This window comes from Brachionichthys hirsutus, chromosome 2 (assembly GCF_040956055.1).
Source record: "Brachionichthys hirsutus isolate HB-005 chromosome 2, CSIRO-AGI_Bhir_v1, whole genome shotgun sequence".
Classification (NCBI taxonomy): Eukaryota; Metazoa; Chordata; class Actinopteri; order Lophiiformes; family Brachionichthyidae; genus Brachionichthys; species Brachionichthys hirsutus.
Genome location: NC_090898.1, coordinates 7,089,009 through 7,115,251, shown reverse-complemented (window position 1 = coordinate 7,115,251; position 26,243 = coordinate 7,089,009). Strand labels below are relative to the sequence as shown.

The window sequence follows — 26,243 nt, the reverse complement described above, 5'->3', positions numbered from 1 at the left end:
TTTTTCATGATAGTTGTTTGATTTAGATTTTTTCTGATATCTGGACTTCTGCTTCCTCATCGATGAGCCATTAATTTTTAACACTAATTTAAAAGGAAGGCCCTGAAATGTGCATCACTTTTTTTTTTTAACTGAATGTTTATTGAAAAACAGTATGTTGACTTAGCAGATCATTAGTCCCTATGTATCGTATCCTGATTATCAAAGGCACCATGGAGAGGAATTAACATGGACAAATTGGCAGAGTGGTTTGGGGGCCCACCTATACCCAATTAAGTCCCTGGTAAGCAACACAGATACTTTTACAGTTGGCAGGAAGAGCAGAAGCTGAGATCATTAAGAATAATCTCTTAGAAGATAGTGAAAACAGACTGACTATAAGTAATGGAGTAAACTGGCTATAAGTAATATCTCCAGATTATGACATGCTTTGTTAAATTTTCTAAATGATGTCGTCCCAGACAATGTTCTGGCGAAGGATGAACAATACCTGGAGAGATCAGAGTAAGGACATTGTCTCCTCTCTTCAGATCGTTATAGGTAATACATTGGTTGCTTAGCTATACGACTAAAAATAGGAAAGCATTGGGAGGCAGTATGATGAGCGAAGAGCAATAAAAAAAACATATATATTTTTTTTTTTTCTTTAATCTGTCTGGTTCTGTCAACTGACCTGAAATAAATACAACTGTTTTCCATTTTTAGATTTTGTTTTTGTGTTATTTAGCCAGACAGAGAGCTGGAGTTTTGCATTTGTGCGGATTGATCCAAGGGACTGGGACACATAATTTGAAGAGATGTATGATGGTTTGGTTTTTCAGGACTTGAAATTCTCTTTCTTTTCTGTTTATATTAAACCTAGAGTGAGGGAAATTTTGTTGTGGTGACCAAGAGGAAAATAAAAAAATGCAGTAAGAGATCTGAGGCAATCAGAAATGATTGCAAATGTTATACTTGGCCCACAAGTAATGCAAAGTATGTGTCAAAAAATGATCTGCAGTACTTTGATCTGAAAGTAGTAAAATGGAGTATCCTGCATCATCCTCAGTCTGGGAGTAGTAGCTCTGTTGTGCTGTTGATGGCCCTAAAACATGTGACAACATGTTAAGAGATGCATCCATCCATTTTTTTGTGCCTTGAGTTTGACACATGTGTTCTAGATAGTTCCGGATCATGCATATCTTTGTGGCACCATGCTGTGTCTGACAACAGAGAGGAATCCACAATCAGTGTTTCCCCTGCTCTACTGTGGAATATTTTAGAGATGCTATATTTGACAGATATCTCCTGCCCACCCGCTGATGAATTATGTTTCTGCCGGGAACCGACGTCTGCCTGAAGACACATCAATACTGGGAGCTTCTAAATTGACAGACCCTTTGTTTGAGAAATGGCATGAACTCAAATGGGCACCGACAGGTAGCAGTAAATGATGCATTGTGGACATCATTCTGCGAAAGATTATATACCTTCATGCCTGTTACTATCTGGCAATTTATTTGCATTGCCCTGCCACACACAGTGATGGTTTTCATGCATCACATTTTTTCCTTTTTTTTGAGAAGAGTTGATATATTGCAATTGATTCCTGCTAACAGGAATGTTGCTCAGTAACGATGAACATGATCAGATTATCTTTATCAGATGTAAGCCCCTGTTTACACAGCGGTTGTGAAGTATTGCCACAGCAAGGACCCTTTGCCAGCTTTAGTTGTTTACCACTAAAGGTGAGAAGTCTAAAATTCTAAAAAGTCTTTCAAAGGGATGCAGCTGCTCTTGCAATTAACAACTTATTGGGGCGTGATCACAGAACCATCAAACATTTTGTTTCAAACAGTCAACAGGGTCACAAAAAAAACATGTTGAGAATAAAAGACACAAATTAACTGCCAAAGATTTGAGAAGAATCAAACGTGAGGCTTCCAGGAACCCATCATCTTCCAGCCGAATTTATATTAGGTTTTTTTTAACCCAATTTAAAGACAGTTTTATTCTGATAGAGTGGAGATGTCAACAATAACATAACATTTTTTACACCAAACTCATATGCTTTGTGCTTTGTGCTAATATAAATTGAATATTCATATTCTTTGCAAAAATGTAGACACCAGCACCAAAGCAAAAGGAGAATGAAGTTCAAGAATTTCTTTTACTGCGCATGTTCACTGATAAAATAAGTAGGAAATCAAAGAAATCCTTCATTGTCTATCAAAAGTCAAAAGCGAACATGCTTTGTTTGGGTTTGGTTGGATCAGATCTGATGGATGGATTCAAATTTGTCTCCATGGAAATGCAAGAATCAAACATCACATTGTCATTTGTGTTACCGTTTTTCGATGCCCCACCCACGATCAACGTTGACAAGAACACAATTCACTGTGAGGTAAAGACAGACTGGTAACTATTTAGTGGAGTCCTTTAACATCGTGAATGATGTTCATTGAATGGAAGGAATAAACATTAACAATAGGCTGCAGATCTTCCCCTTCAGTATCACATCGACTTCTGTCTCTTGTCATCGGATACAATTATCCTTCTTAGTTTGCGACTGCAGAGACCTTTAGTTAATTTTAGGTGCAAAAAAAACACACACACACACACTCGCACATTTTAAAGGATTAAATGGCAGGAGGCAGATAGGAAGCTGTCTCGTTGGGATTTAGTTCGTGTAGGACTCAAACTATAAATTATTTCTGTAAAGAAAAACCAACCCACATAATGCAGCTATTTTTGGAGGCCTTCAATCCCAAACATTGTTGTCAAAGAGTCACCTATCCAATGCTGTCATGCCTTTCTGACTTCACTTGACATTTGCTCTGTGTAGTTCATGAGTCAAAGGAACCCACGTGATTGTGGGGAGAAGGCCCTTCAGTGTTTGAAGTCGATGGCTGTTAAAGACGTTTCAAGGCGAGGCAGGGTGCAACACCTCAGACATCTCAGTCTCTCCTTCACACAGCTGGTTTGCTGTTCAGAGACCAGCACTGAAGTGTAGTCAGAGCGATTGAGTCACAAAGAGGACCAAACAGGAAGCACGGATTTCTTGTGATGATGATGATATGTGTGTGTGTGTGAAACCAGCACCCAAAAGTCCCTGACACTGATCTATTTCAAGTCTTGTCGCGTTTTGCTCGTTATTCATTGTTCTGACAGCTGCTTCATGGGTTTTGGCATTCACGTGGAGTGAGGGCATAACTTTGGTTTGGGAGAAATCATGTTTGTCAGAGCAATAAGATCAGATTAGATGACGTCAAGGTGAAAGAAGGAACCTTTGCGGTGAGCTTCTTGAATGTGTTGTAAGGCTGAGGGCTGTTATGGTTGCCCAAGGGCCCATGGCTCTCATACTGTGTAACCTAAATGTCCCACATCGACACATTACAATGGAAAAAAAAGATGAAGATTAATACCCAAGTCTACATCCATTCCAGCAACCGTGTGAGACACGCAGGTATGATCGTGCTTTAGCTGCAGGCTAACATCAGCAGACACCATCACGCTCACAGTCATTATGCTAATTTACTGTTTATCGAGTTCACCAAGTTAATATAGGGTGCTATTGAGTTGACATTATCCATTGAACACTTACAGTACAGCTCAGGCTGATGGGGGTGTCATTAGTTCATCATTTATTATGAATATTGTCATGGCGATCCATTCCACCATTTATTTTCACCATAAACCACATATGTCAACCCCGAGGGCGTCATTAGAGGAAGTCGTGACATCATGAAAATTGCTACCCATCATACTTGATATACACTTGTACTCCTGGGGTCCCTTTGGCACTCAGCAGTCCGCAGGTCCCATGCAATGTGCTTGAATCAGAGACTCCAAATTTCCTGAAGGTGTGAATGGTCGCTTGTTTGGCTTTGTAATGAACCGACAACCTGCCCAGGCAGGGTGTGACCCCATCACCCCCCCAGTGTCTGCCTCATACGGCTCCAGCCTCTCTGAGCTGTAGAAAAAAAGGACATGTAAGAGTTGTATTATATTCAGTTTTGAACTCTGTGGTCTGTTGTGCTACTCTGAGGATTCTTTCTTTTATATTACTGGGCCGATGGTGTGGATTATTAGTAAAACAAGTGCAATCACCATTTTTAAGATCCGTGCTGTTCTATTTTCCAGCTGCTCATGCAGCTCTGCGTACATGCAATGTCATAAAATAGTTTTTCCAACTTTGAGGCCAACTTCAATTGTCTCAATAAAATATCAATTTTTCAAAATACAGCTTGAAATTTACTTGAATCTGAAATTCTCCAAAAATGTTTTTGTTGATGCCTTTATAGCGATGTCCTGTAGCACCAGATATTTTAATCCACCGAGTTGCTTAAGTTATCAGCCTGCAAGCCAGGTAATAAAGGAAGACTGTGCGACCGTGACATGAGAAGCCATTCTTGTGCCAGACTGTATTTATCCGGCTTCATTATGGAGAGGAAAGCTGGTCTGTCATGAAGGCTGAGATATGCTGTTTTTAAACCCCAGAAATTGTACACACAAACTGCTGGTTTAGGAAAATAACACTAATTATGGCATTGAAGGAAAATAGTACACCCTTTGCTGCTTGAGGAACACTTCGATTGCCATTATTAGGCCAAATTAAGCTGCGGTTTTGCTCCTCCCAAATGGTGGATTTTCCTGGACGCTTGTTAATTTTTATTTATCAGAGCTTCCCACATCCCCCCCCCCCCCCCCCCCCACACACACACACTCACTAATCCCTTCCTCCCATTAACCTATGGGTTTACTTTTTATCTTGCATTCAGGTTTCATAGTTTATTACAGTTGTCTTCACAGTGTGTGCACATTGCTATTATTTTTCTCCTTGATGACAGTTTGTTCTGAAGTGAGAAGCACAGAGTCTTCATGTCTTTTTAAACCACTTAAAATTAATAGACATTAATTAAGTCTATCAGCTCTCCATTCAAAACAATATTACACATGCCTGAGGCTAACATATTTCCGGGAGTTACTTAAGAAGGAATCGTTACACTGGGATTTATGTTAGTCACACATTGCCTTTCCCTTGAGAATTACAATGGAAATATTTAAAGATTAACAATATACTTAAGGAAAGGAATAGCTGAAGCATTTCCCAGCTACAATAAAAGAATAGGAACCTTCAGAAAACTATGATTAAATTATTTAATGAACTTGATTAATCCCACACAGGCCGGAGTCACGCACACACGCACACACACCTACACACACACACACACACACTTCAACTGTAGACATGCAAATAATGGAGAGATAATTGAGTGATGGGCAGCCACGTAGCAACGCCCTTGGAGCAGCTTGTCGGGTTCGGTCCCTTACTTGAAGGCACCTTGACAGTGCTCAGGAGATGAACTGACACCTCTCCGACCACCAGTTCATAATCCATGCTTTGGTCCATGCTCGATAACTGCCACCCAGTTGCTCAATAATGGCTTAAAATAAGAATTTAAATATCGCTTTGAATATTTCAGATGACATAGAAGGAACCTGTGACCTTGTGCTTAGTTTTCAGGATACAGCAACAGACTCTGGGTGTTATCATGGGCAATTTGTTCCTCCTAATCGTTACGTCAACATCATCCATAACTGCGTGTCACTCAGTGAAAGAGCAAGCTCCACTGAAGCAGTGGTCACCTTCAAATGGTCATTTTCATCCATCTCCACCTCACCTGAATGTGTCAGCTTCGCGATATGACTCACTCTGCAGCATCTTGTGACTCCTCTTCGCCACTCTCTTGAGTCCGTTGCATGCTTTACTTCCGCCTGTCTCAGATCACCCTCACATTCTAGTATTCTCCTTTCTTGTTGTTTCCCTCCATCTCTGTGGATGGAGGGATCTGGCTAATGCTATTCATGCTATCTGCCTGGCTAGTGTGAGTAGCGAGCTTCCTGAAGGGAACTCTCTTCATCCAACGGGCTCCGGTGGGAGGATGTGAGCCAGCACTGACTGTGCTACCCTCTTTCACCTCATCTGCTTGTGACAAAGGCACTCAGCGAATGATAATTAACGAGACAGAGGATCTGTCTGCTGCAAAAGAAACATGTGATGACACCACTGTCACTACGTCTTCTGCTGCCAGTAAATACACCAGTGGCACATTTCTACTTTGCTGGTTTTTCCTGCATCTTATGAGTTAAATCCAACAGCAGCCCATCGGACTGGACTTCCAGCGAGCAGTAAACATTCCACAATGGTTTATAAAACAGAAAGAAATGATGTTAAGTGAGTGCGTTCACGTGTGTTTGCAGGACTGCAATCCATTTCAATGACAACTGAGAAGGGCTTGGCTGGGGAACTGAAGAGCACAATGGAGGGTGACACCAGGAGAACCAATCAGGTGAGAGTGCTATGGAATACACAGCAGCTGTAGATCATTTGACCGGAGCCTTTCGATCACTCAGGGGCCTTCCGGCTTGCTGTTTGATATGCAAGGCAGCTGGTCCCCTCTGCCCGTGCTGCTAACTCAACCTCTTTGAGCAGCAGCTCACATCAAATCAAGCATTTTTTTCTCCATTGATTTGCTTTGAATGTACAACAACATGCCTCTGGAGACTGGACAAAGTATGGCAATTTGGCATTCACCCAGAGGATGGATGGTCTCCCTTTCAGGTTCCAGAGGAGCACGGGGAAGATGATAGCTCAGAGATAACCCCCAGCAAAGCCTCCAAATCCCCCCAAAGATCCACAAAGCGGCCGAAGACCGTCCCCGTTAAAGTCACTCTGCTTGACGGCTCAGACTACGACGCTGCAGTTGAGGTATGCTCATCAGCTGACATCAAAAAAGGGGCGGCTCATCCATCGCAACAAAAACAATTATCAGTATTTTTCTTTGTATTACAATGTAGGCCTTCTTTTCAAGTCTTCCCACCATTTGCAAGTGAAATAAAATCCTTTCACATGAGAAAATAACAAAGGTGTAAAAAAACAAAAAAAACAGGGACAGGCTAGCCAATAAGACAGACATACATAAACACTCATTTAACATTTTGCTTTCTGTCTTGATAGTTTTTTGTATGTATTATTACTGACGACATTTTGGCACTGTCACCGTGTTTCCATGCACTGTTTTCTTTGCATTCTTAATTACCACATAAATGTGGCTGGAATCCCAGAAGCTCAAACAGTCTTTGTGAACACTCTATATTATCACAAACCACTTAAGCTTCTGCTTTAGTGAAGAGTTGAGGAGTTGAAAAAACTGCAGATGCAAATTTTGGATCTCTGTGGAGAGAAGACAAATCTCCCATTCCTCAACTAATGTAAGCCAAATGTCAGATTTACATAACACTCCATATAATATGCTCTTGTTGGAGATTTGCCTGGTTTTGTTTAATATGTGATCTTGTAGTATTTTTTCAACTTTTACATCCATCGCTGATCCAGGACCAAATCCTTCCCACATGCTCTGCATGATAGAACAGTGCAGACAATCAATCTGCTCTTCTATTGTATTGACTCGTGAAACAAAGCCAGGGTTGTTGCAGAGGGTGTTCTACACTGGAGGAAGATCCCGGGCAGGATGCATCAATGCCAATACTGGAACCCTATTGGTTGCTGCAGATGATGGTTGATGCGCAGTGGAAATAATCTCATTGGCCGCTTCACCTCATTCATGTTGAATATATTTCTTTTATGACTTGATGCTCAAACTTCACCTGACATATTTTACTTATTTGAGCCAGTGAGCGAAGAAATATGGCCTGACTGAGGCATCGCACACGCTCTCCTTCACCTCCCATTATCTCCTCATGTCTGGTTTATATGCATGAACACACACACACACCTGGACAGTGACGTTAGGTTTTTTGGCTTTGACAGGAAATCCATATGGTTGACAGATGAGTGCACTTAAATTTGACCAGGGAGAAAATAGAATGAGTAAAGTAAAGAGGAGGAATGATGAAGAGTGCGGGGGAGGAGTTTGCGCAGCAGCTATATCTGTTTTGTACGTATACATACATATATTATAATGGATAGACGCAAAAGGGAATGAAATTAGATCATTACTTTAATTACAGTCGTGACATCCACAGAGCTCCGACGTCCCTGATGATGAAAGCACAGGGGAGCAGTTTGATCTTCTTATTGGTGATTGGCTCACATATTAGATTTCCGTATTTGATTTAGTGCATTCACAGGGCCCTGTATTTAACCTAAACCAATGCTGTGAAGGAAATCTGCTGGCTCTACTTCCTACAAGCGTACTTCCTTCAGAAAACTAGTCAACTATTCAAACTACTAACACTTTGGGTGGATGTTATTACCTAAGCTGCTCCAATGGAATTCTTGCTGCTTTTTTGCTATAGTTAAACACATGAGCATGTTAGTTTCCTCTGTGTTAAGTACCGTATACATGCTGTTAGGGGTCAAAGCATTATGTGCCATTTGTATCAGAGCTGTGCTCAAATAAAGAATCAAATACAAGTAATTTCATCAATTTGTTGTCAAGCAATTGTTATATCTGTTTGCTTCCCCTTTTATGGTCTGATTAAAATTCAAAACCGTACTAACCCCTACTTTAACCAATCATTTTTGTGACTCCCCCCCGGAAAACGCAACAGCTGCATTAATTATACCGTAAAAAGTGAGACAGTGAATACATTTATGTATCTGCTGAATAAAGGAGTCACAGTGCAGAGTGCGCAACCCTCTTACATTCAAAGTGCCTCTGTAGAGAAACCCACCAGCTCCATAATTGTGTGTTTCATGGGCTCATGCGCTGAAAAAAGTTACATCCAAATGAAAGATTTATGATGGGGACCCAGATCGGCATCCTTTGAAAAGGATTAAAAGATGATAAAATCATATTCTGCACAAGCTCGTCCCATTTTAATAGCAGCCATCCAGCACTTACCCTGAAGCATCACACTCTGCTTCCTCGCCTCTGTGGACATCAGAGTGCACAGTCAGCTGCAGACTCGGGTCTCTTAGGGTTCAAATGAGTTTAGTCTCCCACTCAAGGGAACTTCAATAAGACAGAGCACAATTTCCCAGCTTTCTGACTTTTCACTCCTTAACATCCTCGGAGACTGAGCTTCTCTGTAATGTGAATAGAGCTGTAGGCATTTTTCTAGTCCCAAATCATTTGCCGATAATTGTTTATAAACTCAAGCATGGCTAAAGTTTTGCAAACCTTCAAGTGGTCATCAGCCAAACTTGGGAAAAGACTCATTAAAGCATTTAATAGGATGTTAAGTAGAGTAACTGAAGTGTTTTAAATCGGCTTAGTTGTGCTTAACAAACATTACTTTCATATATATTTATAAACAATACGATTAGAACATGTAATAAAGACGTCTAGGCGTGTCCAGGCGGCTGCTTAATTAAAGGGACATAGTTCTAGAGAAGGACTCTGGTGTGAGATTTGTCAGACATCTAGTGAAAAATATCACATAGGTGTCTTTGTTTTGGAGGTCAGGGTATTTTGGCCTCTGCTACTACAAAACTGTACAGAATTGGAAGACTACTCTTCTGCCAGTTATTCTTCGGTGTTGCTGTTTGTAATTGGTGCAAATCTTTAATTTAAGTAAACCCTGATGCAGTCTTGTTAAAGCTGACAGTAGCTCTGTCTAGAAGTGAAACGATTGTCCACCACAGTATGTCTGTAGTAAAAAGCTACTTTCAAATGTATCCATTTTTTCCCATTTATTTGATTCCATGGGGGAATCTTTCCACCTGCGTTCATTAAAGTCAAGTTTAATAAACTTCCTTCTCCACAAACGATTAACCCAGTCACCAACAGACGCGCGCACACACACACACACACAGTCTCTCGCTCTCTGTGCCTCTCCTCATTGTGTTTGCGTGGGTGAGGTGATCTGCTAAATGGATTCTAGGGTTACACTAAATGATTTCTAACACAATCAGTCCATAGAACTAGTCGCAGAAATATGATTGGAGCCATCTGGGGCTACGAACAAACCAGATCAGCTGGCCCTTCATTGTTTGCCATGCTTGGAGAACCACCTTAACTTTGTGTTGTGTTTTATTTGAAAATCACAGAAATAATCCCCCCCCCCCACAAAAAAAAGATGACTGCAGTCTACTCACCAGCCTTATTCTCAGTGCTTCGCTCAGCCTTAGTGAAGCAGGATGTAAATGATTATTTATTTCATTAAGTGACAGATGAATTTATGTTTAATTAATTAGCCTTCTTAAATTTTTAAATGATGTCCTGAATGTGGAGCTTTGTAATGGTCTTTGAGTGACACGGCACCCGCATGCACAGAAGGGACCTATTACATCTGTTTCCATGGTAACGGTTACTTGGTTGGTTTTCTGCTATAGAAGCCAGGTTTCCCTTGGAGATGAATCTGGTGCGTGTGTGTGTGTGTGGGTGTGTGTGTGTGTGTGTGTGTGTGTGTGTGTGTGTGCACATGCCGTGTGCCTGAAACCCACAGTTCTCGTTAGCCCTCACGGACGGAATAGAAATTGGGTGTGGCCTCTTAAAACTCCATTGAAGTGAAAAGCAATTGCTTTGCTTATATGGTCATACAAAGTGAAGCTCCTCCTCCACAACGGGGGAGAGGACCAGCTGCAAGCAGACCAGATTCTGCGATGATTTTTATGTCCCTTGTGTTTTTTGTCCCTTTTTTGTAATGAAATGTGAATAAATAAAATGTTGTCTCCTAATTTTCATAATTTTTAGTATCCCATATGAATCGTCTCCGAGTTTATATATTTTAAACATATTAACTCATTCAATGCCATTGACGTCTAAAGACGTCCGTTAGGTTTGAAATTGAATTCCGTCTCTCTTAAATGGCCAATAACTCCAGAATGAAAGATGGTAGAAGAGGAGAAAGAAGATACTTGGATCTTTCTTTTGTTAGCTTCACTGTTTGCATAGTCATCGTACATAATACTCTGTGTGTCTTGAAAAATGAACGCAGCATATGGCTGAGCTGAAAATGAGTTAAGCACTCTTCTTTGTGTTTGTTTGTGTGTGTGTGACAGAAATTTGCCAAAGGCCAAACCTTGCTGGACATGGTGTGCGGCCATCTGAACCTGCTGGAGAGGGACTACTTTGGCCTGACTTTCCAGGACACAGACAACTCCAAGGTCAGATGGACACACAAACACGCCTCAAGATATGTTATTCACTACTCAATTTTAATCACTCATAGATCTATAACAAAATACTTGAACTCATGCATTTATTCAAACGACATATAATAAAGCATTTCACTGAATAATGGAGCCATTACATTACATTCTAATCTGTAGTTTATAAGGTAGTACTTTATCACAAAATAGTAGAATAATTGTAAAGATGTGGAAGGTGTTAATTAAAGAAATCTTTTTTTTTTTTAAACAATCATAAGTTTATCCCTTCCAGCTTGCTCTGGGTAGCACAATGTTTTACATTGTCTACATTACCACAGCCTTGAGTTAACTTGTTTCTGCACCGTCATCATAACCTCTGCCAAGGAGGTCAAATTGACAGATAGGAAAATATCCTTTCACTTTTTCCTTATTATACCAAACTTACCATTCAAGATGAATTTAAACTGCCCTGTTAAGTCAACGTAAACATAAATCAGAGTTGGAAAAAACAAAATAAGTCTCACCTAAAGAACCTGATGCTAGCTGAGCTATATTATGGGTGCTTGTATCCACTGTCATAGCGAGCAGCATCTCTGATATAGCATCCATCTTTAGGAGTAACCTTTGACAGGTGGCCAAATTATTGCATCTGCATATAAATTGTCTTTTGTCATTTTACACCATTTATCCAATGTTTTTGTTACTGTTGTTGTTGTTGTGTGACCTGGTTCTCGTTTTTAAATTATTTTAACAGGCTGAAGGCAGAATGACCCTTCAACCTGTTAAAATATGATTAGGGGTTATGGCCTTTTAATAATTGTGTGCAGGGTCCAGAGTGTATAATAAAAGCTCTAGTGACATTAAGCAGACGGGGCTTGATTCAACTGGCATTTAGCCCCTTGATATTAATGTTTTGGTTTATAAAAGCCACCGTTCATTTTCTTATAGCATGAACAGATGTGGCTTTCAATTTGGAAAATCATTTTAAAGTGGAAAATTATTAAGAGTGCTCTTGAAAATGTGTCTATTTGATTATTTTGGGTTGGATTTCTTGAAGATGATTGTCTATTTCTACCTTCATCAGAATTGGTTGGATCCCTCTAAAGAGATTAAGAAGCAAATTCGAGGTAAGTGCAGCAAATCATCAACAGCCCGAAAAATCCACAAACATGCAACATGTTAATGAGCAGGCAGTCTTTCACTAAACAGCCTTTCTGATGGTTTGTCAACAGTTGGTTCGTGGATCTTTGGATTTTCTGTTAAATTCTACCCCCCAGACCCATCTGTGCTCATCGAAGACATCACCAGGTACGTTTGAATGCAACTGTCATAGCGAAAGACCCTTGATTTGCTTGGTCGCCTGAAGTTAAAAGGTTTAATGAAACAGTTAAGATTACCCTCTGAGAAAACGAATCACACTTCCTATGAAGTTGAAGGAAAAGCATTAACTTCTGATACCTTTAGATGCAAAGAAACAAAGAAAGCAAATATCACAACTTACTCGCACATGTTCACAATGTCTTTTTTTTTAGACTTTATTGCGAGGATCTCTGACTTGGGAAGAATTGAAGTGTTGAAATTGTGGAGCCAGGAGGCACCAGAATGAGCCTTTTACTCTCAGCCTCAAAAACCTCAGCAAAACATCTGGTCCCATATGATCCTCTTTGTGATAGCTTTTATGGCCAGGAATGTGTCTCCCATTGTGTGACGCCGAGGACATCCTCACAGAAATGCTTCCTTTCTGCATGGTATACAGGCCAACAAAATGCTGGGTGTCATCGCTCATCACCCAGACTGATGGACACTGTCTCTCAATGTCTAAAAGCGTGATAGTAGTTAATTAGATACTACGATCCACTCTTGAAGATTTTGATGCAGCTCCTACAAGACTGTCGTTTGACTGTCAATGCTAAAAATCTGAGTCAATATCAAAAGGGAAACATGATGTTAAGGCCAATAAGAGTTATCTCAGATATTTTCTGATAATGCAGAGACATAACTCTTGCAGATAAGTGTCAACAGCCTTTCCGCCTTTGCCTGCTGCATTTCTTTAGGTACTATCTGTGCCTGCAGCTGAGGGATGACATCCTCTCCGGCCGTCTGCCCTGCTCATTTGTTACCCATGCCCTTCTGGGCTCTTACACAGTCCAGGCAGAAATCGGGGACTACGAGGCGGAGGAACATGGCCCTGACTATGTCAGCGACTTCCGCTTTGCGCCTAACCAGACACGTGAACTGGAGGAAAGAGTGATGGAGCTGCACCATAACTATAGGTCAGAGAAAACATGTCCATATTAATTAAATGGGCGGATAATGAGAAGCACTGGCATTTTTGAAGTGCGACCTAGATATGAAAGAAGTGATAAATCACGTTTGGCATTTGTGTTGTAGGGGAATGAGTCCAGCAGATGCAGAGGTGAACTTTCTAGAAAATGCCAAGAAGCTCTCAATGTATGGAGTGGACCTTCATCACGCTAAGGTACAGAGATCTAATTTTTTGAGCAGAGATTTTTAATCTGCTATAACACACGTGCCAGATTTTTCTGAGATTTTTGATGTTCTTTTGCTTTTTTACCAGGATTCAGAAGGAATTGACATAATGCTCGGAGTCAGTGCAAACGGTCTTCTCATTTACCGAGACAGACTGAGGATCAATCGATTCGCCTGGCCAAAGATTTTGAAGATCTCATATAAGAGAAGCAACTTCTACATCAAAATCCGCCCAGGAGAGGTAAATAATAATAAAGAAATCTTCTGCATCTTGCCTGATTGAGGAGCTCACTGCATGCACAGTCGCACCAAAACATCCCACTATATTCAGCCGTAGGATGTGGATTGAAGGATCATTTGGTAAAGAGCTAACTCCGCATTTCTATTTCAAGGTTTCACAGTTAAAATTACACCATTGTGTTTCCTGATCATCACAAAGTGCATAAATTGTCATTTATTTATTTCATTTCTGCAGCAAACCATGAGACAACAGACATTTTGTCAGTGGTTATTCATAGCCCTCATACATGCTCCTCTTAAATAATAACCCCATAGCTCATGCTTTTATTCTTCTATTCTTTTCCTATATGGTGACTTGAATGTGATAAGACAGTCATGAGGATTTTGCATTTTTATTGAGGATTTTTCATGTGCATATTAGAGCCATATTATCCAAACTCTGGTTCTGCTTTGCACAACATTCTTGCCTTCAGGGCATCTGCTCTGTGTTACATCCACTGTTAAACTGACATTGACACTTTCATCGTTATTTCCAAGCGCATGGACGACCGGCATTGTTTTTCTCTCCATTAAACTTTGAACTGCCGCTGTCATTTTTTTTTTTTTTTTTTTTTTTTTGCAGAACAAAAGGTGACTTTCCTTTTTCAATGCACATTTTCAGTGTTTAAAGACCTCTTCTATTTTTAGTAACTTATTGATTTGAAAGCATCTTTTTTCTGTTTGCGCTGTTAGTTCGTGTACACCCAATTTTCAGGTTGGTTAGAGATGGACAATGCACCTGACAAGGCAGAAGGAGACAGAATATATACCGGTATATAATGCCAGTAAAATGAAGAACCCCCCCCTCCGAAAAAAAACCCATTGATTTATTTCATTGCTGTGGAGTAAACAAAATTCACCCTGCCACCATCCTACAGTCTTTCCCTGCACCTCACTCCCTTCACTCTTCACTGTCCTCCTCTTCCTCACTTTACTTTCTTCTCCTCCCCCTCCCACCACTCCCTCCCCTCACTGCTCAGTATGAACAGTTTGAAAGCACCATTGGCTTCAAGCTGCCCAACCATCGGGCCTCGAAGCGATTGTGGAAAGTCTGCATTGAGCACCACACCTTCTTCAGGTAGGCATTCATGGTCACCGATATAGACACGCATTCTGAACACACCTGCATGAAGTGTTAACATAACATATTTAGACTTCTACATCATAAGTCTGGATATATTTTTTTCTTTCTTTCAAGATAAATTAATTCTAATAATTAACCAAAACCAATTCTACAGTTTGGCCTGACGGTGGCGCTAGAGCACAGACAGAGGTTTCATTATCAACAAATTCCCTGACACAAACATCCCTGCGGTCAAGGATAAAATGTGTTGGTAATATTTGAAGATAATAGGAGGGTTAATAGATGTCAACGAGAATGATTGCAGCAGTTTTTTACCAACTGGACCTTCCTGCAGGTTGGTTTCCCCAGAGCCGCCTCCTAAGGGTTTCCTGGTGATTGGCTCCAAGTTCCGCTACAGCGGGCGAACTCAAGCACAGACCAGACAGGCCAGTGCGATGATTGACAGACCTGCCCCACAGTTCGATCGGTCCATTAGCAAGAGGTATTTGCTGCCCCGCAGCATTGATGGAGGTAAGAACCCTCTGTCACTGTGAAGATGCTTCCAAGCCTCATGATCAGATTGATGGATACCAATGTATGCAAGAAAACACTCTCTCAAGCGATGTATATTTCAGTAGTGCTTATGGATTTCCTGTTGCAGCTCTAAGGGGAGTGCACTGAAATCAAGACACACACAAAAAAAAAGGAATGAGGCTATTTTGAATCTTTGATTTTATGTCAGAGCATTGTCCATTTAAAAGAGTGACCCTGTATAAATCTGTATTCAAGAATATCTGATTGAACATTGAAGTCTAGGTGCTTGATGTTTCCCTGCATGCGCTCTCACCTCACCAGCCTCGGCTCTCGGTGTAAGTATGGACCAGTTGTCCCAACGCAGTTCCAGTGAACGCATGCAGTTCATGTCCAGAGAAGACCTCGACCAAGAAGGTAGCCTGGATTTGGACCATGAACAGTACCACTATCAGGACCAGGACCAGTCCACAGATCACGAACTGGGGCAGCATGAACCTCTGGAGCAAGATCAGGTTCAGAAGCATACTTTGGAGATCAAGGTACAAGAGGATGAGGCTAATAATAATAATAATAGTAACTTTCCTTTTTTCTGTCTAAAACTTGTACATGTTAGTTTACACTGTACCGGAAAATGTATGTAAAAAACAAGACACAAAGTAGCTCCGTTGGCTCATTTGAAAATTCAGGAGTTCCCGTCCTCCTCTCTTATATTGCTTTTCATTTAAGACGAAATCACCATCCTCTTTTCTACCCAGCCTAATTTCCCCATTTTCCAGACTTCTTGGTATCAGTTCTCTGTTCCCCGCATTGCTTGAACTGCCTAACCTTACTTGACCTCTTTGCTTCAGATGGGTTTTTTTTAAACCCACTATCCTGCCTCTAGGAGTACTTCTCTTTTCCCAGCTATAATGATAACAGAATTGGCTAACTTCAGCTCTCTCCTCTCTGACCTCTCCATAATCCAAATCGTCTTCTGCAGGGTGAGGAGGCAGGCTCGCCCGTAGACTCAAAACCGGAGGTATTTTGGCCGTGGACCCTTTTGTCTATCGGTGTGGTTTTGTTGTTCTAGGTCATGCATCCGTATTTTGTGTATGTCAATTTACAACCTCTCATTTTTTGATTGTTTTTCCCTGGAGGGCGTGCTATCTCTCTTCACATTTTTTAGTGAATTGATCCTCAGATGAATGGAGAGGAAATGTTTCATGCAAATTTATTCATACTCAATTTTTTTCCCCTTGTCTGCCTGCTGGAAAATATTTTAAATAGAAAATCATATTAGATTTTCTTCAGGCATTTGGCTCCTATCCAGAGTTGACTTAAATATTACAACTCCAGTGGATAAATCCCCCTCGACTTTTTTTTTTTTTAGCTTGCCAACCTGGCTCATCTTTCATGCACATTTAACAGTGCCCCCCAGTGAAACTAGGTAAACATATTTGACTTATTAGAATAAATAGATGGCCATGGATGATGATGAAGTGAATAAGTGATTCCCCTGTTGATTAATCTCCTGGTGCTCCAGCAGGGACGCATAGAACTCTTACAATTCATCCATTCTTAATTGTATAATATTTTACATGGGCGGTCTAGAAATACAGGCTTATTCGCTGTATACAGCCACAAATTAATTGTATTTATTTAGTAAATAAATATCCAGTCACTTTCCTGCGCAAGTAATCATCTATCGTAGATGTTGTCATCACGGTTTGTTCATTTGTCATTTTATGATGCCGTCTGACCAAATCTTTGGACGAAGAAGAAGAATAGGATTTTTCCCTCATTCCACATCATTACTTACAATTGGTCAACACTGAAAAGGATTGTCCCTGTCTTCATTAAATGGCTTGACAGTCAAAAGCCCCAATGCTGTCTGTTTGTCTGGCACCTGCCTTTTTGACTCACCTGCAGCACTTTACCTCTTTGTCTCTGCACGCGTCTGTTCTGCATCCCAATCCACAACCTTCTGCTTTGCTCAATGCCCGTCACTTCATGTCATTTGCCCCACCTTGGGCTCCGTCATCTCTTGGACAAGGATCTGGCCACCCCTCGGCCCAAACAGGAGGTACTGCCTGTGATCTCTTTTAGGCATGCGCTGTGTGTGACCCTCATCAGGTGTGCTGTTTCTCCTTATTCATATCTGTGGCTGTTGCTTACTGTATGAAAACAGTAAACAGGAACAGCAATGGAGTTGTTATATATTTTGTGTGATTCACCAGGTTCTTAGACAATATTTAAAGTGTGCATGTCAGTTTTATAATATTTCAAAGTCTATAGTTATGTTATGAGTTCTGGGGTGGGTGGGACCAGTTCAGTCTCTAAGGCAGATAAATATATATATATATATTTTTGTCATATGTTGCAGAAATCACAAAGTGTTTTCTTTTAACCTCCAGACCTAACCTGAACCATAACTTAATATATGATATTGCAAAGAACATGGTTGCAGGAAAAATGATGCAAATATTCTGGGTGTACTACTCCTCAAATGAACACAAGAAGTTCTTGCACTAAACAAATTATGCAAGTTGAAATGCTTTACTGAACAATGTTGTATTATTTGTTGAAAACAAAATGGCAACAGTGATCAAAAGAAACCAAATTCTATCCAATTGAGGGGTATATATATTCACAATTACACCAAACCCCTTGTGTCTTGGGGGGCTTTCCTCTCAGACCGGCCATCAGTGAGCAGTACTTTGTGGAATCAGATGCACTGATACATAATTGCCGCATAGATGCTCAACTGGATTTAAATTAGGGGAGCATTATGGTCAGTCGGTGGCATCAATGCCTTCCTCATCCAAAGTGCCCACAGACTGATCATATGAGGCCATGTATTGTCCTGCATCAGGAGGATCTGGTCTCTTCAAACTGGGAGACACGGCAAACCTTCTTGTGCCATCCTCAAGGAGCTGGGCTATCCATTTTGGCTGCAGGTATTGCCTCATGATACCAGCAGCGACAAGGACACTAGCAAAATACAAATACAAGAGGTGTCAGAAATATCGATCAAACCATTCATCCATGAAAACCGTTCCCTTTTAAGGGGTTTTCTGATTTTGCACATTGTCACTTTAAATTGATTCACAATCAGTGCTTCTTAAATTGATAAGGCCTAAGGTTCAACAGACTTGGTGCTGTACTGTGAGAATTTAGTGTTCCTGTAATTTCTTTGAGCAGTGTATAAATGCCTAGTTCTTGTTTAAATATAGTGCTGCATTTCAAATTCATTTGATACTATAAATGTGACAAGAATGTTAATTTGAGTTCCCGGTGTCCTTTCACTGTGTAAGCAGCAGTTCTTGGATAAGCCAGAAGACGTTCTACAAAAACACCAGGCCAGCATCAATGAACTAAAGAGGGCTTTGAGGCAGCCCAACAGTAAGATGGCCCAGAGGGAGAAACGGCTTTTCTCAGCGACCCCTCCTGGAGGAACACCTGAATGGAAACCAGTAAGAATCGGACCTTTAGTCCAAGTTACTTCATTTTATCACAAGGAAAAGCCGATTCCAATAAAATTGGCACGTTTTTTTTTTGTTGTTGTTGCTGATCTTTATTCATCATTCCACTTCAATTTAGATTTTTCTTTTGTGAAGCTATGCTCCTTCCAAATGTGATGCCAGCAACATATTTTGAACAAGAATTAAACAGGGGAACAAAAAAAAAAAAAATCCTGCTTGGAAGGCGTGTAAACAGTTGTATTGGTAACGGGTGATTCGTATCATAATTTGGGATGAAAGGGACCTCCTGGCGCGCCACTCAAACACATAACTTCACTTACTTCTTGGCCTTGGGATTGTAAAGCAGCTGTCAGTGTAGACACAGTTTGCATTGAAATGTTTGTGTGTGTGGCGTTTATTTTTAACTTTGCTTTTAAATGTCATCCCAACTTTTTGAGAGTCATAATTGCGGTTTTATATACTGCACGTCAGCATTTTTTAAATAATTTTGTTCACCTTTTCCCATTCTGTCTGCCAAGACACACGGATAAAATATCGTGAGACACGTCAACTATTGCGCAGTCGTTGGTGCACAGTCGTGACAGTATTTAAACGGGTAACAGTGATGTCACAAATGAAAGAGCAGCGTGTCTAGCGAGGCTAATGCCACTGTCTACTCTGTCAACATAGGCGACCATTGATGCCAGTTTGAATGACAAGCAGGATGCTTATGAAGGAATGCTGGACACTTGGTGTAAATTTGAAAAGAATGAGATCTCTTCTGTGGTTGGAGGCACATTTTCTGCAACACCTTGGACTGAAGCAAATATGAACACATTTCTAACACCTAGGGACTCTTTAAAAACTACAGCTGGATATTCTCAGACTCAGAAAACAGACTTTACAGCATCAGGGCTAATGGAACTGAACCTCGTGGATCAGCAATTAACAACTAACGGGCATCAGGATTCTCTGCTAGCAAGGAATGGTGTTGAAAATGGATACGGATCTCCCCCTGACAAAGGCATTGCAATGATCCACAGTGATATGAAGCATTTTCAATATGTACATAATATTAATCAAGATGGACGAAAGACCTGTGAAGCTCCGTTAACTGTGGATTATCCGCTAAAGAGCAATGGGACTCGAAGTGAAAGTGACGCAGGGCATGTTGACACTTGGAAAATAAAAGACCCAAATCCCATTGAAGAAAAAGATTGCAACAAAACAGGGAATTCACATTCAGAAGTCACCAAAGTAGTTCCTCTCAAACCACAGAGATCAAAAAAGTATTTGGACAAAGAGCCCAAAGGAGTTGTAAATGGGCAAATTGAAAGCTGGTCTGATGGAGGCATCTGTGGTGCAAATGTGGATGTACACATGGCAAAATCAAAAGAGGGATCGTATGAAACGCAAAGGAGACTTGGTGATTCTGGAGTGCAGTCAGCTGCTAAATATCCAAATGAAACAGCAGCATCATATCGGCAGCAAACCCTACATCATGAGAATAAGAAAGAGCCGTTTGGACAACTGGAACTCAGAGAATGCAGAGCTGCAACAGGACAGAGTCAGTCGACAAGAGGCGATGTGCTGCACAAGGATCATTTTCAGAACAGCTCAGAGTTTAAAGAGCCTCTTCTCTTTAGCTCCAAATTTCCAACAGCTCCCCCTCGAACGCTTCCACTGAAAACACAGTGGCTCCGGGACAGACAGAGCAACATGGAGAACAGCCACCACAGGATGCCCAGCCACGAAGCATCGAAGAGGAAGCAAGCGGTAAACTGCACCCAAACTGTTTGTCCATCATCGGAAAGTGAGACATTGCATGAGCTTCAGGCGATGTCGTGAAAATCTTGTTTTTACCATCCCAAAACAAAAACAAACAAAATCACACGCATACTCCAGAACTCATGTGGCTGTGTTTGAGAAAGCAAAAGTTGCATCGTATCATTGGCCCAGAGAGCTTCTTGCTTTCTGTTGTTCCCCTCTGCAAAGCATGACATCTGCTTGGCCATTTCAGAACGCTTTGGGCATTTAAGCAAAGTTTACAATGCTTAAGCTTCAGGCCGTCCCTTTTATCCCACCTGGTCTCTCCTTCCAACATCCTCACAGGAAAAAGGTGCCTGTTGTTGCAAGGAGTCCAAGACATTTCCACCATTTCTGTTACACTTCTTATATGATTTCTATCCTTTTTGTGAATGGCTGAGAAGGGCATTTGAAACAAATTTTCTACCTTGGCACCTCTGTAGCAATAGCTGAAAATGAATGCCATGCCAATATGAAAGCCTGTTTTTTTTTTCTTTCTTGAAAGACATTTTGAAAAATGTAACCTTTTCGTTTATGGCGCCTGCAGTCATTCTAATGACTTCAACCTGTAAATGTGCATGCTCACGAGAGCAGCCCTAAGCTTTACAGAATTGGAGAACAGCCATGCATGTATTTATTGTGCAAGTGCCGACATTTGCAAACTAAAGGGTCACTCGGATGCTACAGACCTCAGCAAAGGCTGCTATAACATTTCTGGATCCACATTTCAAATTCCAAGAGTCTCCTCTTTAACATTTCACAGAATCATTAATAATCCAAAATTATTCGAAACAGGTGGTGATTAAATCATAACCTCCTTGTTGGAGGTCAAAGCAATACAGTGAACTCCTCGAAATACAAAAGTAATTCATCTAAAAGCCGAGTAGGGATTGTTGCAATGATGATTTCAACAATTTATTTTACAAATAGTGTGTAATCAGCCATGCATTCTGCTACAGATGGACTGTCATGTCAACCCCATTGACAAAAGAAATTCTGCGCTATCCTTTTCTGATAGTTTACACTCACGTCAGCTTCTGTTAGAAGGTTTAACTATTTGTTGCACTTTCTCCAAGTTGATACATTGTTTGCTGTTTTTGTATCTATAGGAGACACCTCCCACACCTGCTATACACGAGGAGCCTCTCATTGAAGCTTCAGTGAGTCATCGCTCTGCTCCACTATTTTACACTCCTTTGTGCTTTTATATGACTGTTTGCATTATTTTGAAAAGACATAGAAATGATTTAGTCCTTCCTGTTTATTTCGGCAATAGTCCATAAATGTAATATCAACATGGACACACCACCACCAAAATGCAAACACATGATTTTAAATAAGTTTTGCACAATAAATTAATCCGAAGTACGTTTATTCATGTCATTATTAGTCCGAAATTTTAAGGTGAAATCTCTTTTTTCCAACTGTCCTGCAGTGGGAACCGTGGGAGAAACGTCTGGGCTCTGTCTCAGAAGATGACCAGGATCATGAGCTCCTCTACTTGAAGGAAACCCACCTGGGCATTGAGCGGAAATGCTCCAGCATTACGGTCAGCTCTACGTCCAGCTTGGAGGCGGAAGTTGACTTCACTGTCCTCACTGACCTGCACACCGGCATGGAAGAGTTCTCAAGGGGCATGTCAGAGCTGGGAGACAGGGATCTGTCACCTGATGGGGGTCTTTGCTTTGGCATTGACTTTCTCCAGCAGCAGGGGCCTTCTGAACTGCCTCCTCCATTGGTGTCAGCTCCTCTGTCCAGAGCAGCCAGTCACAGCCCCCCAGCCAAGCATAGCCAGGCTGAAGAGGTCCGACCAGAGGTCAAACGGCCTGATGTGCAGGTACTGTTTTCCAAAGGTTTATATGTGTGAAACACGTGGAAGTTTCTGCTCCTTTAGTTTGGATTATTCTGGAGCTTTTCTTAGAACAATACAATGCTTGACTAGACATGCACAGGAAATAAAAGTGAAGGCGGGGGCTGGATTTGGGAAGCTTCTTTGACAAGCTCTAGTTTGCTGTGCAGCATTTGGTCAGTGAACATGTGAATACAACATACACAAACAGAATAGCAACAACATTTCCTCTGTGATCTCTGGGAAACAAAGTGGGTGTGATCACACCCAAAGTGTCTTTGTCACTTTGTTGTTTTCCTTTGTTTATTGTTATAACTGTTAGAGGGCCTTCGGGTGTTAAAGACACACTGACTGGCTGTAATGAAACATTTTGAAGGGAAATGTGTTTTTATGCTTTCCATCGGGCTTTTTTGAAGGTAAGGAATGTTGTTTCATTTCTCCTTGCTGCTTATCGTTCCACTTTTACGTTATTTAGCACAAAATAAATTGCGTGTGTGTTTGAATTTCTACCAACAAATTGAGTGTAAAAAGAAATCGACTTTGTTTCCCTGGAGTTTTATAGAAGATTGTTTCGGTCACTGTCACACACACAACCAAAACACTTTGTGTCTTCCTCAGAGTAGAAACTGTTAACAACACAGGAGTGATGTAGCCTTGAATGGAGGTATGGAAGGAAATAGAATTGGTGCCAGGCAGTCAACCTAAATTTATCGAATCTGATGTCGTCAGTCTAAAGCCACTATATTATGTAATCAATGTATATTCCATAATTTATCAAAGATAGAAACATGTCCATTGCTTCTTTAGCTCAGAGCTGTTTTTAACTCTTTGATTTCCCAGTGACGTAAAGTAAAAGGAAAACAAAACAAAACTTCAAGCTTATTTAAACTAAAATTTCAACTAAATTATTATCTTTTCTCATTTAAGCCTGCGGTGCCCAAAAAACCAAAGAGGTCAGTGCCGGTGTCGTCGTCAGCCGACAGAGAGCAGTCGGTCAGGGAATCCAGCCGCGTCTCTGCTGTCACACCCCTGAGCAGAGAGGCCAGTGATGTCACGCCAACAGTGAGGAAGACTGATGTGAGGACAGAGACTCAGCCCAACGGGTCAGAGGTCACCACAACCATCGTGGAGTTCACAGATCAGGTGAGGTGGTGCTGTTAATGTGTATATAATGCATTTGTAAATATCATGCAAGTCACATAACTGAGCTTTTCCGTTTCAGGATCATGGTATCAGTGGGCTCAGTGAAGTTTCCTGTTCTACGAGACAGAGTGTATCCCCTGTGAGTAAGAGAAAGGACCGCTCCGATTTGAACTCAACCCTCAGCTCATTCTGACGTCCTCTCTGGGGGTTAAACCTATTTACAAACACTTCTGCCCTAACACATATTTATTAAAAATATTGATTTTCTACACTGATTTTCACATGTACTGTATGTGTGTATTTCCAGTACGTGCCTAATGCTGCTTGCTGTTTTTCGTTTTCTCAGGTACACGTAAGCAATCTTGGAAGAGAGGCGTCGGGGTCACCCGTCCTTGTCACTGAAAATGTTACCACGGCAACCACTCATGTCTCCAAGGTAGAGAAAGGCCGATTTAAAATTTATTTTAGCGTTTGGCTCCACAGCTGTATCTTTGTGAAACTCTAGTGTCCCATAAAAATAAATGAAGGCATCAGGCATGATGTTTGCAATAAATATAAGACTAAGCTAACGTACCATTAGCCTGAACCACCCAGTATGTTGGTAAAACTAATGACACTGACCTTTGTTGATTTGGGCTGCAATCACTCCCCACTGTTTCCAACTCTGCTTATCAGAATCAGAAGTAGTTTATTGCCATTGTCAGTGAGTGTTCTCTGACTAGGAACGTTTCTCGGTGAAGTCGTGCTACATCTAACAGTAATGACAAAATATACAAAAACCATACAAGTTTTAATTCCCTAATTTCCGGCAGGATCAGTAAAGTCACTTCATACATACAAACCCTCACTTTATTGTGCTGACTCGGCACAGGAAATTATCCATGTAAACTGGGCATCATAAGGAGATGTTTGTCAATACGTTTCCTAAGAGAAATGCTACCATACTAAACAACACTAAAGCACTGTTTTCCATGACATCCTGCATCACAAGCCACTTAATGACATTACGTGTCATTAATCAGGGGGATATCTCTGCTAATTAGCCAGATACCTGTATACATTTGACCGTCACAAAGAAGGTCCTCATGGTCAAACTTAGGATATTCAATTAACTCCCTTGCAAAAAATGTCTGTCGAGCCAGATCCTAAACTGACTAGTCAGAATTCATTTGCAGAGTCCCAGCATTTTGTGGGTAAAATCACCTTCTCAGTAGAACATTAAGATTTCTTTCTTGGCTAACTTCCAATATGTAATTGATACTAACAGAAAAAAGAAATTGGAGCATTTTGTCAAGAAGTAGGTTAAAAATAATTTTAGCAATTTAACTGTATTCAATCCTATTCATGGAGGCCTCCTTCACAAGTGCCCTCAACTCGAATAGGAAATGAAAGGGCTGTAAAAAGACTGACATCCTGCAGAGGAAATCGCTTTTGAATGAAAATAATATAAGAATAACATGAAAATTAATCCAGTTTAACAACTTCTGGGGTGTGTGTTATGTAGTTTTTGAAGCCTACACACAGTTCCTCTCCTGTCTCCTGAAGGAAACAATGGAGGGAAGCTAGGTTGATATTTTAAGATAAAAAATACTTACCGGTACATATTGTTGCTTCAAAAATGAAGCTTCGGTCTGAAAGCCATTTGAAGAAGTGTCTTGTTAAATTGCAGACAGTGAAAGGAGGATATTCAGAGACCAGGATCGAGAAGAGAATCATAATCACAGGAGATGATGACGTTGATCAGGAACAGGTGAGCCCAAATCAACAAGGCCTGGAACCGTTGAGTCAGAAGAATAACATACATGTCACCATTTAATACTCTTTGAGCTAAAATATTGTTTAAAAGTCATGAATTGCAATACAGTATATTATGCATATATTTTTTATTTACAATTCAGAATGTATGAAGTAAATTTATGAGTTATGTGACAAAACTATTCTTCATGAGTTGGACTGCCAACATGGATTTGTTTAATTTCATACAAGAAAACAATTGTCATTCTTTACTTGCAGGCACTGGCTATTGCAATACAAGAAGCAAAGCAGCAGCATCCGGACATGCAGGTGACCAAAGCTGTTGTTGTCAGGGAAACAGAATCGTCCTCCGAGGATCGACATAGTGCATCAGAGGTAAAGGTGCCACCTTTACTCGAAAGGATATAGGTTTACGATTAATCCTCAAAAATCTCCATTTTATGTTGTGGGACGAAGGACTTGACTGTCTCTCCTCTTTTGTTCCTCCAGTCTTGATTTCCTTAGATAAGAGCGCCCTCCTATGGACCAGATTTGTTACTGCTCCTGTTGTTGGAATTACCGCCCATCATCGCCACTGACGACTGCCAGTGACCTTCAATTGGAGCCTGTGAAACACATTTCCACATATTCAAAGCCAAAACAAGACTCAGTTTGATTTATTCACATTTAATTTTTATCTCAACATTTTACTTCACTCATGCCTGGCCAGACGTTTGCCAGAAAAATTAGTAAAACATATCATGGTCACTGGTTGGTTGGTTGGCTATATTGCTCCAGAATTCCAGAATCGATGGATTACCTAACAAACACCCATCCAAGGCTTTAAGAGCCTCCATTATAGAA

General features: G+C 40.8%; 1 protein-coding gene across 1 annotated transcript; it reads left to right on the top strand.

Annotated features, from left to right (window-relative positions):
• Nucleotides 1–6,260: 6,260 nt before the first annotated feature.
• Nucleotides 6,261–25,991, top strand: si:dkey-178k16.1 (band 4.1-like protein 1). Its single transcript, XM_068752152.1, has 20 exons — nt 6,261–6,332; nt 6,605–6,751; nt 10,952–11,056; nt 12,126–12,168; nt 12,274–12,349; nt 13,096–13,314; nt 13,433–13,520; nt 13,620–13,772; nt 14,791–14,888; nt 15,229–15,404; nt 15,729–15,946; nt 18,704–18,859; nt 21,763–21,813; nt 22,089–22,490; nt 23,430–23,645; nt 23,725–23,784; nt 23,992–24,081; nt 25,315–25,395; nt 25,659–25,775; nt 25,905–25,991. Exons 1-20 carry the CDS (start codon nt 6,261–6,263, stop codon nt 25,989–25,991), a joined length of 2,655 nt encoding a protein of 884 aa, XP_068608253.1.
• The last annotated feature ends 252 nt before the right edge of the window (nt 25,992–26,243 follow it).